The 13,976-nt window shown below is 35.1% G+C and overlaps 2 protein-coding genes and 1 non-coding gene across 3 annotated transcripts; 2 read left to right on the top strand and 1 right to left on the bottom strand.

The window, feature by feature from the left end:
• Nucleotides 1-423: 423 nt before the first annotated feature.
• LOC145581443 (uncharacterized) lies at nucleotides 424-6,141 on the top strand (the record flags this gene model as incomplete). Its single annotated transcript, XM_081638447.1, has 5 exons — nucleotides 424-522; nucleotides 604-732; nucleotides 3,459-3,638; nucleotides 4,974-5,090; nucleotides 5,694-6,141. Coding segments are annotated over 5 exons (690 nt in total), but the record flags the coding sequence as incomplete, so codon positions are not given.
• A 3,576-nt stretch (nucleotides 6,142-9,717) lies between these two features.
• Nucleotides 9,718-9,842, top strand: LOC145583663 (U6atac minor spliceosomal RNA). Its single transcript, XR_014100268.1, has one exon. It is a non-coding gene; the product is annotated as a U6atac minor spliceosomal RNA (small nuclear RNA).
• A 648-nt stretch (nucleotides 9,843-10,490) lies between these two features.
• On the bottom strand, nucleotides 10,491-12,944 carry LOC145581442 (uncharacterized). The gene is given in 5 exon segments (XM_081638446.1): nucleotides 10,491-11,034; nucleotides 11,036-11,047; nucleotides 11,049-11,682; nucleotides 11,825-12,029; nucleotides 12,941-12,944. Coding segments are annotated over 5 exon segments (1,236 nt in total). The 3' UTR covers nucleotides 10,491-10,653.
• Nucleotides 12,945-13,976: the final 1,032 nt, after the last annotated feature.

The raw sequence follows: 13,976 nt of genomic DNA, 5'->3' as shown, positions 1-13,976 counted from the left end.
TGGTGTTACTCTATTACGTCTGACTGTTGTCAAAATTAAAAAGGAGAATCTGATGTTCTGAGCGGAGAGATGAATTGAGACTTTGACTGTGCTTCTTCTTTCTTATGCAGATCTTTCTTTCATAAGTATCATTTTTGTAAGAAGGGTTTTTTTTTTTTGGGGGGGTGGGGGGTGGATGGAGTTTCTCAGTTCTTTCTTCTTAAATCAATTTTCTTTATGATAATTCTTTAACAATATAAGATTTCTGAATTCTGTAATGCATGCTTAGGACACAGAGATAAGGAAAGGTTTTTTTTTTTGGGGGGGGGGGGGGGGTGGGGGGGGGGGTGGATGGAGTTTCTCAGTTCTTTCTTTTTAAATCAGTTTTCTTTTTGATAATTCTTTAACAAAATAAGATTTCTGAATGCTGTAATGCTTGCTTAGGACACAGAGATCATCGAGCAGATTGATCGGGATGTGAAAAGAACTCACCCAGATATGCAATTTTTCTCCGGGGATACGATTTCTGCAAAATTAAATCAGGTTAGTATTTAGCTATCTTTGTCTTCCATTTGTGGTATTGTTATCTTCTCTACTAAATTTATGACATTCTTACTACTGTAGGAGGCTCTGAGGAACATTTTGATTGTGTTTGCTAAGCTAAACCCCGGCATAAGATACGTACAAGGAATGAATGAGCTATTGGCACCTCTCTTCTATGTTTTTAGGAATGATCCAGATGAGGAAAACTCTGTAAGTTAATAAAATGTGTGGACAAATATGTATCACTGTATATATGCTATATACTTTTTTTTTATTTTTTTATTTTTTATTGTTTTTTTTTTTTTTTGTGTCTGTGAGAGATGAGACCTAGGATGCCTGAACATGGAGATCTCATCTACCTTTAATTTATACTTTTACTTCAATTTATTATAGACCAATAAGTCATGTATGTTAGTTATGTCACTCACATGTTGATCTTTTATCCTTAAGCCTGATATAGTCCAAGTAAAAGGAAACCTGGTAATGTGGTGATATTCTCACTATCTTTAGTTATATGATTGCTCTACGCTTGGAATGTTTCTTCCCGACTTCCTGTCGTCCTAGTTTCTATAAGTTAAATTGTTTTCATGGCACACTTCCTACTAGGAAAAGGCCTCTTTGCTTCACAATACCTTGGGGTGTCTCCATCAAGGCATGTGATGAGTAGTGCCATTTCTTGGTTACCTACATTCTTTGATGCTTGTACTTTGGAAACTTCTACTTATTGGGAAATTTAAAATAATCTCATCAGTCATAGCGGTGACTAGCCCAATAGATTGGCTCTCTTAATCTTGGAATCTTTCAATAGTGCCATTTTCTTGGTTACCTACATTCTTTGATGCTTGTACTTTGGAAACTTGTATAAATATTGGGAAATTGAAAATGATCTCATTAGACATTCTATGTGACATCTTTAGGGAAAAAGGGTACACAAACCATAAATAAATAGCGGTGACTAGCCAATATATTGACTCTCTTTGTCTTGGAATCTTTCTTCTTCTCCCTGATTTGCTCTCTCCTCTTTTGCGTTGCTGATTTTTTGCTTCAATTACATCATCTTCTTCTTCTAGGCACCCTTTCCTGTTTTTTTTTTTTTTTTTTTTTTTTTTTTTTTTCCCCTTTTTTCCCTATGGATTATTCAGTTCTAAAGATCTCTGCTCTAGATTTTTCTCTCTCTATTAATTTTCTTTCTTCAATTTCCTTTTTCAGTGTGTAGCACTGTTGTTTCTCGATATCCCTAAACTTTTGTTGGTGGTTGGACTGCACCCTCAAAGTAGAAGATATTGTGCATTTTTAATAAGTTGGACTGTGCCACTTTTACGCTATCTTATTTAGCAAAATTTCCTTGAGAACTAATTGAGTAATATCAAGTATATAGTCACTTGGCACTTTCTCATGTCATTGCAACATTAAATTTCCACATGTCCTAATTCGCCCTAATAATTTGAATTAAAAGTGGCATTACGACGGAGAATTTCTTAACCGTACCATCTTAAATCTCTTTGCTCCTTTTGCCTCTCCCTGCCTTAAGAATAACTTTCTCTAGATTATTTCTTTTTCTTCCTTTTTTATCCTTTTCCCATGATTTTTTAAAAGAGAGCATAAACTGATTTTCATGAAGTATTTCTGCTTCAATGTCTTACCTGTATTACAATTTAGCAGACTTGACGAAATATTATTATAAAATTCAAGATTGGTCAAGTCAAGTTCATTCAGGGGTGGTAAGGATATTTTGGTAACCAGGGTGTAAGTGCAACTTTGCAGTAGTTGGTTGAATTTTGGGTATTGAATAATGTGATGTATCGAAGTGTTGGAGGCTAAGATATGGATACTATAATTAGAGGTCTCTAGTTCAAATCTTGGGGAGGCCATAATCTAGGGAAAGTCATATAGATACTAATGTATATTAACATGTAGAGAAACCCATTTCACTGTCATTTTTAGATCTTTTAGAAAAACTTATATGGTAAAGCATGCTAAAAGATTTCTTAGATCCACCATTGTGGATACTGACAAAATTGAGATCTATGTTGCACGGGGACGCCTTATGGCTGGTGTCCCCCGTCCCCGGGACATTATGGGTACGAATATGCTCTCGAGGACGGCTTGGGTACATCCCCGGGATGCGTTAACCTTGGGGAAGGGTTGACTTTTTGGGGACGTTTCTGGGGACGCGCATGAGGCTCAATGCCGTCCCCAAGGGTAATTTTTGGCTTTTTAAAGTAAAAAAAAATAAAAAGTTGTTTTGAGTTTGTCGACCCATTTCCCCCAATTCATAGTTTCACACTTCAAAACTCACAAATTAGGGTTTCTCACTTTCTCATTATCTCTCTCTCGGCGGTGGCGGCGGTGGAGTTTGGGCGGCGGCGGCGAGGCTAATCGGCGGCTGTGAAGGCTGCAGCGGCGGCGCTTCTCTTCTTCTCTTTCTCTCTTTCTGACTTTCTTCTTCTCTTCGAGTCTTCAAAAATTCTCGGTGTTGCAGTGTTGTTTACACTTTTATTTTGTTTTTATGTTTCTGATTTCGTGATCTTTTTTTTTTGAATGTTTCTGATTTCATGATTTGTTCTTATTTTAAATGTTGTGTTAAACATTGGCCTAAATTGTTTGTACTATCGTTTTATTTTGGTGCATCAAAATTTTTACTATGCTCCATTTTTTTATATTTAAATTTACATTATAAAAAATTGCCGTCCCCGTACCCTGGAATTTTTAGATTGTCATTTCCCGTCCCCGTACCCGTATTTGCCCCGGGTACCCGTATTGGTGCAATATAGATTGAGATAGTATACTAGAATTTCTGTGTAAAAATGTTGCATTGTTTACTTTAGATAATATGGTAGAACTTTTAGTCGTTTGTTTTTTGTCTGCATATTTTTTATAGATGTTCCTCATAAGTTATTGTGTTTCCGATCATGTGAATGGTTTCCCTTCTGCAGGCTGCTGCTGAAGCAGATACATTCTTTTGTTTTGTTGAGTTGCTTAGTGGATTCAGGGATAATTTCTGTCAGCAACTTGATAATAGTGTTGTCGGAATCCGTTCTACGATCACAAAATTGTCAATGCTTTTAAAAGAACACGATGAAGAACTTTGGCGTCACTTGGAGGTCACTTGTAAGGTAATGTGTATCGTTTTTGCTGTATTTTCTGCTCCAATCTTCCTATAGCTCTTAATTCTCAGTGCTATCTGGCCACCTGCAGTTGTATCTATTTTGTCAGTTATTATCTTCTGGTATAAGCCTATAGCAGTTCTTTATTAGTCTTCTTCATTAGTGAATCATATGCAAATAAATACCTAGGTTGCAGATGTAAAAAAATGTATTGAGTAAATAAATTTTGGGACAATCATGATGCATCATATATGCTTATGACTTACATGGACTCTGTCTGAGGTGGGAGCCATAGTGAACTTTAATGCTGGGTGGTGGTGGTGTTGCAGTTGATTTTAATTACAGTTATTGTTAGCAAAGAGTGCACAAAGAAGCTAGATATGTAGAATGACACTAGTGGCACATCTGCATTAAGAATGAGAACGGGATTGAAGGTTTCTTTCTCACTGCTGTATGCATATTCTGGGAGCAAATTGGAGTTGGATGTGAGGTTTGAGTGGAAAAAAGTCTCTCATTCCCAAGATTTTGTACCTGGTGAATGACTACCTGTATACACTATTGCTGGCCATTACTTAAATGCCCACATAAAAGCCTGATAAACTATTAAAGGAATAAGTGCCTGACAATAGCCTCTGACAGATTGGCAAATACATTGTTATAAATATGAAAGATTTATTCATTGTAAAGTAGGAGTGTGTACAAATGAGAGTCTGGAAAACTAACTGAAACCTCGACAGTACCTATTGCCAGTATTACATAAATAAAAAAAAGTTAGCTGTTCTTTTTATTATTATGATTATTTATTTTTAATAACTGTTGTATGCTTGTTTAAAGCTTTTCTTCAAAATTTTAAGGAAAGAGTTCGACAAACAAAAAAGCTGGCCAAAGACTTTAAGGAGCGATCCAGGTTTTGTATAATGAATTACCAAATCAATGGATTCTGGTTTTTCATTGCACTTTCTTCAGTCCCTCATTCAAATTTTTTGCGTATCACTTCCATGGCCACCTAATTATTTCCACGTACCTAATAAACCAGCTGATTAGGCCATTAGGGTCATATTGATGACTCAAATTTATATGATGGCCTCTTAATAATGCAAACTTGTAAACAATTTATACTTGATTGCTGCAATCTTGTATGTTTGTGTAATGCTCAAATGACATTATAGAATACTATCAACCTTGTGCCTCTCAAGAGGTGGCCCTTGCTGTTTCAGCTGATGAACTACACAGAGCATACACCAGATTTTATAGGAAAGCTAATGATGTGAATTGGACATAAATGTTTGTTGTACACCTAAGGCCTTGTTACTGAATGCTTAACTTCCTACTCTTTGGTGACAGGTTAATCCCCAATTTTATGCATTCAGATGGATAACTCTCCTTTTGACTCAAGAATTCAGTTTCACAGACAGCCTTCATATTTGGGACATTCTATTAAGTGATCCTGAGGGGCCACAGGTGTGTTTAAGTTATCAAATCATCTTAATTATTTTTTAATTTTTATTTATTTTTTAATTTTTTGGTTCTGGAGCTAAGTACGGGGATTGGGCTATGTTACTTGATGACAATATAATATAGGCGGCACATATTATGCTCTTAATTTTATATTTAGTGATTCAATGAACTCAATTTCTACAGCTATGTTGTCCTTATTGCAAATTATATTAGCTACATATCAACTATCATGTCCTGCAGCAGAATTTTTATAAACTGCATTAACTTTTGGGCGAAGAAGCCCATCAGTTAGCCAAAGTGTAATAGTTTTGTCCGAGTGCAAGGAGCCAAAATTTTGTTGGAATTGTATTAGAGCTTGGAGGTTACGTGGTTTGACTGCAAAGGCTAATACTTTGTAGTTACTTGTGGATTTTATGGAATAATTTGTTAGTGTAAAAATTATATTGTTTGTCTATAATGTTTAATATTAAAAACGTGGCATTGAGGATAATCCCTGAGAAGATATTGTTTGTAATAGTCATAGAACATTAAGGAAATTTGCACATTTTATTCATGCTAATATTGGCTGTTTCGCTTCACAACTGATTGTTGCTTATGTTGTGGCAGGAAACATTGCTAAGAATCTGTTGTGCTATGCTAATTCTTATCCGGAGACGGTTGCTTGCTGGTGATTTTACTTCCAATCTCAAGCTTTTGCAAAACTACCCCTCAACAAATATTAGTCATCTACTATATGTTGCAAACAAGTTAAGGGCCCATCCAACTAGCTAGGTTCTTTTGTATGACACTTCAGTTCCCTATATGATTCTTTCTGTGTTTTTTTTATACTTCTGCACATTGTAGAGTACCTTTTTTGTATGTTTAGTTTATCTTTTGTTATATGTAAATGTCTGTTAAAAGCATTGGTTGAACACTGCCATGTTTGTTTTCGATAACTATTTCACTGTATCCCCCTTCCCCACCAAACCAAAGAACACAATCCTGCTGTATGTGGTTTGTTACCTTAATTGTCGTGATGTTGACAATGTCTGTCAAATTAAGGGGTTTCATATTACATTCTTTCTACTTTAACTAATTTATATTACTCTTGCTACCTTTGAACCATGTACTAATGATGGTTGAGTAGCTTTGTTAGGAATATTGTGCAAAACTACCTATTGTATTTCTTAAATATTTTATTATCTCCTAATTAACCAATAAGTACTATATTCACAATTAATCATTTTGGTAAAGCGTTATTAGCTAGGCTAATGGATGAAAGGATCAACGAATAACCTACACAAATAACACAATGATTGGTGAAGTGAAAGTAGCGACAGTTAAATTTGCTGATAGTGTTGCAAAAGTGCAAAAGAGCATTTCCACATAAAAGTTCACTCTTCAAAAAAGTTCACTGATAAAAATGTAAGTTTAATTACGTCATTTTTGTTTAAATAGATCAAAAATGGCCAAAATTTAGGTAATGAAGAGGTATAACTCTTCACATCTTCAAAACTTATTTTTGAAGACTTCAAGCTATTAAAAAACATATTGCAACAACATTTGCTTGCATCAACATAGGATGGAAATAAAATTGTGAATTTTTGGCCATTGTTCAATCAGGCTTCCTATTTTCCTTTTTTTTTTTTTTTTTTTTTTTTTTTTTTGTAAGGGTAAGAAAAAAGAAAACATTAAGAACCCTCCTCATTAGGAACCCCTCCTAATTTTCTTCTTGTATAATATACGAAGTATACTCCTTTATACGGTGTATTAGTAAAAAGATTGATATGGATATATTCTCTTCATTCTCTATACTAACATGTTCATGAATAATAATAACTTCCCCTTTTCCTCCCTTTTTTTTTTTTTTTTTTTTTTTTTTTTTGTTTATTCCTAGCCTGAAACTATATAGAAAAGAAAATTTTGGAGTTCATGCATACATTATGTCTATATGACATCAATGTTGCCAAGTTACATTTATAGAATTTTTTTTTTTTGAATTTCATTAACTCTAGGCCAACATGGACATGCATATAATGATCGTATATGGTTTCAAATGACATTATATGACCCCGAGATATATCTCCTAATATCGCGAAATTTTTCGACACCGAGTCCCAAAACCTTCGAAATTGCTTCAAAAGTGTGAATAATAGCCTTCATTTTGAACAATTTTGGACTTGTTTTTTGACCTGGAAAAAAATTGCCGAGACACATCCCATAGACCCTAATACACCCCAGGAGTCCATTTGTGTGGGTGAAACCTTCCAATTTGTCTTTAAGCCATCAATATACCAGTTAACAACTTATGTCGATTTCATTAATTCAAGGCAAACACGGACATTTATGACAACATATAATGATCATATACTATACGGTTCCAAATGGCATTATATGACCCCGGATTGAATCCCTTATTATCTTAAGATTATTCGACACCGGGTCCCGAAACCTCTGAAAATGTTCCAAAAACGTGAATTATAGCCTTCATTTTTGCACAATTATGGACTTTTTTGGACCTGGAAAAAAATTACCGAGAGGATTCCTAATACACCCTGGCAGTCCATTTGTGTGGGAAAGACCATCCAATTTGTCTTTAAACTGTCAATATACCTGTTTACAACTTTCGTCCACTTAATTAATTCAAAGCCAACACGGACATTTATGACAACATATAATGAGCATATATGGTTCCAAACAACATTATATGACTCCGGGATGCATCCCTTAGTATCTCGAGATTTCGACACCGGGTCCCGAAACCTCCAAAATTGCATTAAAAGCGTGAATTATATAGCCTTCAATTTTGGACAATTATAGACTTTTTTGGAACTTGAAAAAAAAATTGCAGAGACGCTTCGCATAGACCCCAATACACACCAGGAGTCCATTTGTGTGATTGAAACCATCCAATTTGTCTTTAAACTGTCAATTTACCCGTTGACAACTTACGCCGATTTCATTAATTCAAGGTCAACACGGATATTTATGACAACATATAATGATCATATATGATTCCAAACGACATTATACGACTCTGGGACGCATCCCTAGCACCTCAAGATTTTTCGACACCAGGTCCTAAACCTCCAAAATTATTCCAAAAGCATGAATTATAGCATTCAGTTTTGGACAGTTGTGGATTTTTTAGGACCTAGAAAATAATTTGCTGATACGCTTCCCATAGACCCCAATACACTCAAGGAGTCCATTTGGATGGGAACGACCATCCAATTTGTATTTAAACTGTCAATATACTCGTTTACCACTTACGTCGATTTTATTAATTCATGGAGAACACGAACATTTATGACAACATACAATGATCATATATGATTCTAAATGACATTATATGACCCTGGGATGCATCCTCTACAATTTTGAGATTTTTCGACACCGGGTCCCGAAACCTTCGAAAATGTTCCTAAAACGTGAATTATAGCCTTTAGTTTTGGACAACTATGGACATTTTCTGACTAGGAAAAAATATTGCCGTGACGCTTTGCATAGACACCAATATACACTCTGGGAGTCGATTTCTATGGGATAGACCATCCAATTTGTCTTTAAACTGTCAATATACCCGTTTACAACTTACGTCGATTTAATTAATTCAAGGCTAACACGGACATTTATGACAACGTATAATGATCATATATGGTTCCAAACGACATTATATGACCCCGGGATGCATCCCCTAGTATCTCGAGATTTTTTTAAACCAAGTCTTGAAACTTCAAAAATTGCTCTAAAAGCATGAATTATACCCTTTAATTTTGGACAATTATGGACTTTTTAGGACCTAGAAAAAAAAATGCAGAGACGCTTTACATAGACCACAATACACACCAGAAGTCTATTTGTGTGATTGAAACCATCCAATTTGTCTTTAAACTATCAATTTACCCGTTGACAACTTACGTTGATTTCATTAATTCAAGGTCAACACGGATATTTATGACAACATTTAATGATCATATATGGTTCCAAACGACATTATGTGACTCCGAGATGCATCCTTAGCATCTCAAGATTTTTCAACACTAGGTCCTGAACCTCGGAAATTGTTCCAAAAGTGTGAATTATAGCCTTAAGTTTTGGACAGTTGTGGATTTTTTAGGACCTAGAAAATAATTGTTGATACGCTTCCCATAGACCCCAATACACTCTAGGAGTCCATTTGGGTGGGAACGACTATCCAATTTGTATTTAAACTGGCAATATACTCGTTTACTACTTACATCGATTTCATTAATTCATGGCGAACACTTACATTTATGACAACATACAATGATCATATATGATTCTAAATGACATTATATGACCCCGGGATGCATCCTCTACTAATCTCGAGATTTTTCGACATCGGGTCCCGAAACCTTCGAAAATGTTCCAAAAACGTGAATTTTAGCCTTCAGTTTTGGACAATTATGGACATTTTCAGACGGGGAAAAAAAATGTCGTGACGCTTCCCATAGACCCCCAATATATACTCTGGGAGTCCAATTGGTTAATAGCTCCAATACTAAGCTCCAAAGCTCATATCTAAGCTTTGCATTACTTTTGGAAAAATACACTTTGTAGAATGGTTTCTGAGCTGAGACAGAGTAGCATTTTATGAATCTAGCTTCTGCAAAATAAGGTAATATATGTGTTCGTAGAAAGCAGAGATGGTTAGGAAAATCCCTGACAGGGACGGGATCAGTTTTCGGGCATCCTAGGCTCCTAGTTACCATACGCATCCGGTTAAGGCGGATCTTATGGCCCGTCTTTTTTAGCAGACCCATGGTTTGGGATTAAGGCTTTGGTATTGTTTTTTTGTTTTTTGTTTTGTTTTGTTTTTTTTTTTTTTTTTACAAAGAAAAGGGTCTCATTTTCTGTTGCAGGATCAAGGCCCAACATTGCACCATCACCAACACATAAAGTCCATTAAATTGTATTTGCCGTTTTTCTTTTTTTTTTTTTTTATCTTTTTGATTCTGTTCATTTCCTCTCTGTCAATGCAGAGTACTATGGTACTACTAGTACTGCAGTCGTTTTCTTTCAGTGTGATATCATTGAAAATGATGTCACAAATGATTAGGTTTCGGATAACTGTGCGGTGGTGATGTTATTAGTATTAGAGAGAGAAAATTAGGTGTAATCTCAGTGGAACAGTAATTGAATGAATGGAGTGATTTTCTCTCAATATTCCTTGATTGCTACGCTCATAAAACTCATCAGCCAGGTTCCAATATTTCAAGCATTATATTGAGCAGCTGGCTTTGAGCAGACCTTCATCTTCTCACCCAAAATCCATTTTTCCAGAGTGAGATATATAAAAGAGAAAGAGACAGAACAGTTATTCAGAATGTTTGGTTTGTTTTCAATCATCGGCCACAGCACCAGCACCTCCATAATTTAGAGGTAGCAGCTTAGCAGGTATTGATGAAGATAAAACATTCTTGATGAAAACAAGAGAAGCAATGAAGGACTATGCACCACATAGTTTCTTTTGTTATGAAATTGGATAAATCAAATTATTACAATACAATTAACCTACCAAAACTGTAATTTGGTGTATCCAAAAAAAATCTGAGAGTCGTCTTCAGAAGGGAAACCCGGAGGTATAAGAAGTCTTCTTTGATGATTCTGCCAACCGCTTGATGCCTTTTGAAGCTCCATAATACAACAATAACTCTTTTCTGACTTCCTCCTCTTGGCATCCAACAAACTTCTTCAAGAACCTCTTTTCAGACATCCTCAATGCCGTTATAATTACAGCTTGATTTACTTGTGGACCGAGACCCATTTCTCGCATTTTACTAACCAAGAGCACCCGGGGCCTCAGTATTGTTTCCAAACTACAGAACAACAGAAATGGATAACGACATATAATGCTCTGTGGCAACTTCATAGTACCCATTATAAAGGTCATATGTCGTCGAACTTTTTCCACTGAAAGAGTCATCAATAATGGCTGTCGACCAATAAATATGCCAGTACCTCATCCTCTGAGAAACCATACTTCTCAAGATTTGCAACCTTTTCCCGGATAGTCTCGAAGCGCGATACACCAATTATTGTGACCACATACTTGTACATTTTTGAATCACTGCAGATTCCAGTCCTTTGTATGTAATCTAGTTTCTCTGAGCTCATATTGGTTCTCTGAATTAACGTAGGCCTAAGCAAGAGCATGGAAATCACTTCACTTTTACTGAGACCCATTTTCTCATACACTGAAAACGTAGGTATGACTGTCTTATGAAAGTCGTAGATCAGAAGCGAGGGATTCCTAATGATAGCTCTAACACAAAGAGCCCTTGACCCAAATAGAGATAGTAGATGATTTAGACGTTCATCAAAGTGCCGGTTAATTTGGCAGCTCAGAAGGCGCGGACGACAGTGGATCATAGAGACAAGTTCAGAGGATGAGACTCCCAATTTACGAAGCAAGTTAAGCTTAGTTTCGAGAAAAGAGGGAATAGCATTGCGTAATGAAGGCTGCCGGGAGAAAATAGTACTTATCTGGCTTTCACTACAACCATAGTTCCTCAAAACTTGAGCAGCGCATTTTGGGAACTGTACTAACGTTTTTACTTCCTGCACACCTTCACCTACAAGTGGAGATGATCTGCTAGAACTTTTAGTTGTAGTCGAGAAAAAACCAGCTTTTGTGCAAGGACTTGTATTACGATAATAATTACAGAAATCAATTTTAATACTCTGAACAGTGAAGAGAATTCTAAACATGCAAACTTGAGCCTTCATGGTACCTCCAAACCGGCCTTGAGCAATCTGGCAAAGAGGCTACACTGTGATCATTGTAAGGGCCACTGGCCTTCCCTATTGACAACGAAATCAGCTGGTTCTTCCAAGGATGTTTACAGTTCCCTAATGAAAACGAAATCAGCTGGTTCTTCCAAGGATGTTTACAGTTCCCTCTTTGTTCAACCCCCAATATAATAATAGCTCTTGTACCTACAGCAGAAATGAGTAGTAGTATCTAAGTTGCTATATAAAGTAGATTTTTTTTTTTTTTTTTTTTTTTTAATTTTTCCGCATCAAATTAATGCTTGAAATCTATCAGCAGGAGCCTTAAGATATATAACAGATAACTAACTGAAAAGTAGAGCAGTAGTCAATATTAAACCACATAACAAGGAAAAGGAAGGACATATGAATCCATGATATCATATGGCACTTGTGTTGGGTCAAATGCAAAATCCTCTGTTTGACATTTAACTGGGCTTTAGTTAAATTGAAGACTGTAACAATACTCCAATTAACAGATAACGAAAATGATGTAATCTAGTTTTTTTGAAAAACTTGGGCAGTATTAAAAGCAGTAGGATTATAAAAAGCAACAAACAAATTAAATTCCAGTATGAAAAGGATAATGTAAGCAAGTGAAATAACATTCTAGACTTTAATTACAAGTTTAATTGAAATAATCACAATACAGATTAATTAATTCATCTTCAGCATTCTAGACTTTAATTACTCTATGTATAAAGCATTTACATTTATAATTAAAAAGTCATCACTATGAAAGCAAAACTCATTACAGTACATGAAAGAGTCAAATCCCACTCAACATAAGGTTACAATCGTGAAGCGAAAATTAAAAAGTCCAGATTGAATACACCCATACTCATCAATTAACTACACCTTTTCAGTACAAAATAATATTGGAACCCTAAATTAGATCAACTATAAACCCTAGATTAGATTGTGAAATTGATTACAAAAAGAAACAACAACTTACTTCAGAAAGCTGCATCAATGGAGAAGGTGGAGTTGCGCTTCAATGGGGAACTCAGAAAGAGACAAGCAGGGCTGCGCTCATCCGTTTCTTTTCTTTCCTTTTTTATGACAATATTTTAACTAACGCATTTTCTAACCCTTTTCTTGAATATCCTATATACCAAACGGGGATTATCAGAGTAGCCTAAACTCAATAAACTTGAATTTTTTTTTTAAACGGTAAATAATAGTCGTACGGCATCGACAATAATAAAGATTTGTAAATCACAAACTTTGAAAAAAATACCACAACTTTTACAATCAAAATCATAACTAATTTACATATTTGACATACCTCATAATCTACCGCTTCAAACTTAACATGAGCAATAATTTGCGATGTCTTTGCATCTTAGTTCATAGTACTAATAAAGCACATTGTATGTTTAATGCAACCAATTTATATTTGTTTATTTCAAAAATAATAATATTAATTTTTTTTTTTTTTAAGAAATAATATTAAATTTTACTCCGTGCTTTCTTATTCGCAGGTACTTATTAATAATATACTTTAACGTGTTGTGTGAAAAAAAAATACTTTGACATGTCTTTTGATACTTTTTTTCTCAAGGATTGGTGTACAAGAAAGTCATAATTTAATGAATTTATCGTAGTTAATCACACTTAAACCCAATTATTAAAAGTTGGTAGGCTTTCTCTTGCACCATAGTTGTCCATAGTGTCTCTTCATACTTTCCCCCATTTGAAGCTAGAATTATAGATTAAGTAGTATTCTTGATTTCCCTCTCCTTCCCTCCTCTTCTAATTTTTAGAATTATTCATTATTTGATACTTAATTGCAAACCTGGTATACTGTAATTAAAAAATGCAAACACATTATCGAATATTGTGTAATATGTGTTTTTAATGGACTTAACCAACTTATCAAAATTTAATGTATTTTTCTTTTTTTACACTCAAATGGTCGAGTTTGAGTTCAAAAAGTAGACCATAATTCTTCTTCGAATTATTTTTTCTGGATTCACCTTAAGTTCATTTTATCTACAAAATAAGTCAAATGAGTTGAACTACACTTGTCATTTGAGACGACTCAGTAAGAACCTGATTAGACTGATGGGAGTTGAGTATGCAAGCTTGAACTAGAGCTCACTAGCCTCCAAT

The sequence above is a fragment of the Chenopodium album genome, chromosome 15 (genome assembly GCF_948465745.1).
Source record: "Chenopodium album chromosome 15, dcCheAlbu1.1, whole genome shotgun sequence".
In the NCBI taxonomy this organism is placed as follows: domain Eukaryota; kingdom Viridiplantae; phylum Streptophyta; class Magnoliopsida; order Caryophyllales; family Amaranthaceae; genus Chenopodium; species Chenopodium album.
The sequence above is the reverse complement of the archived record's forward strand: the minus strand, read 5'-3'. Positions and strand labels throughout refer to the sequence as shown.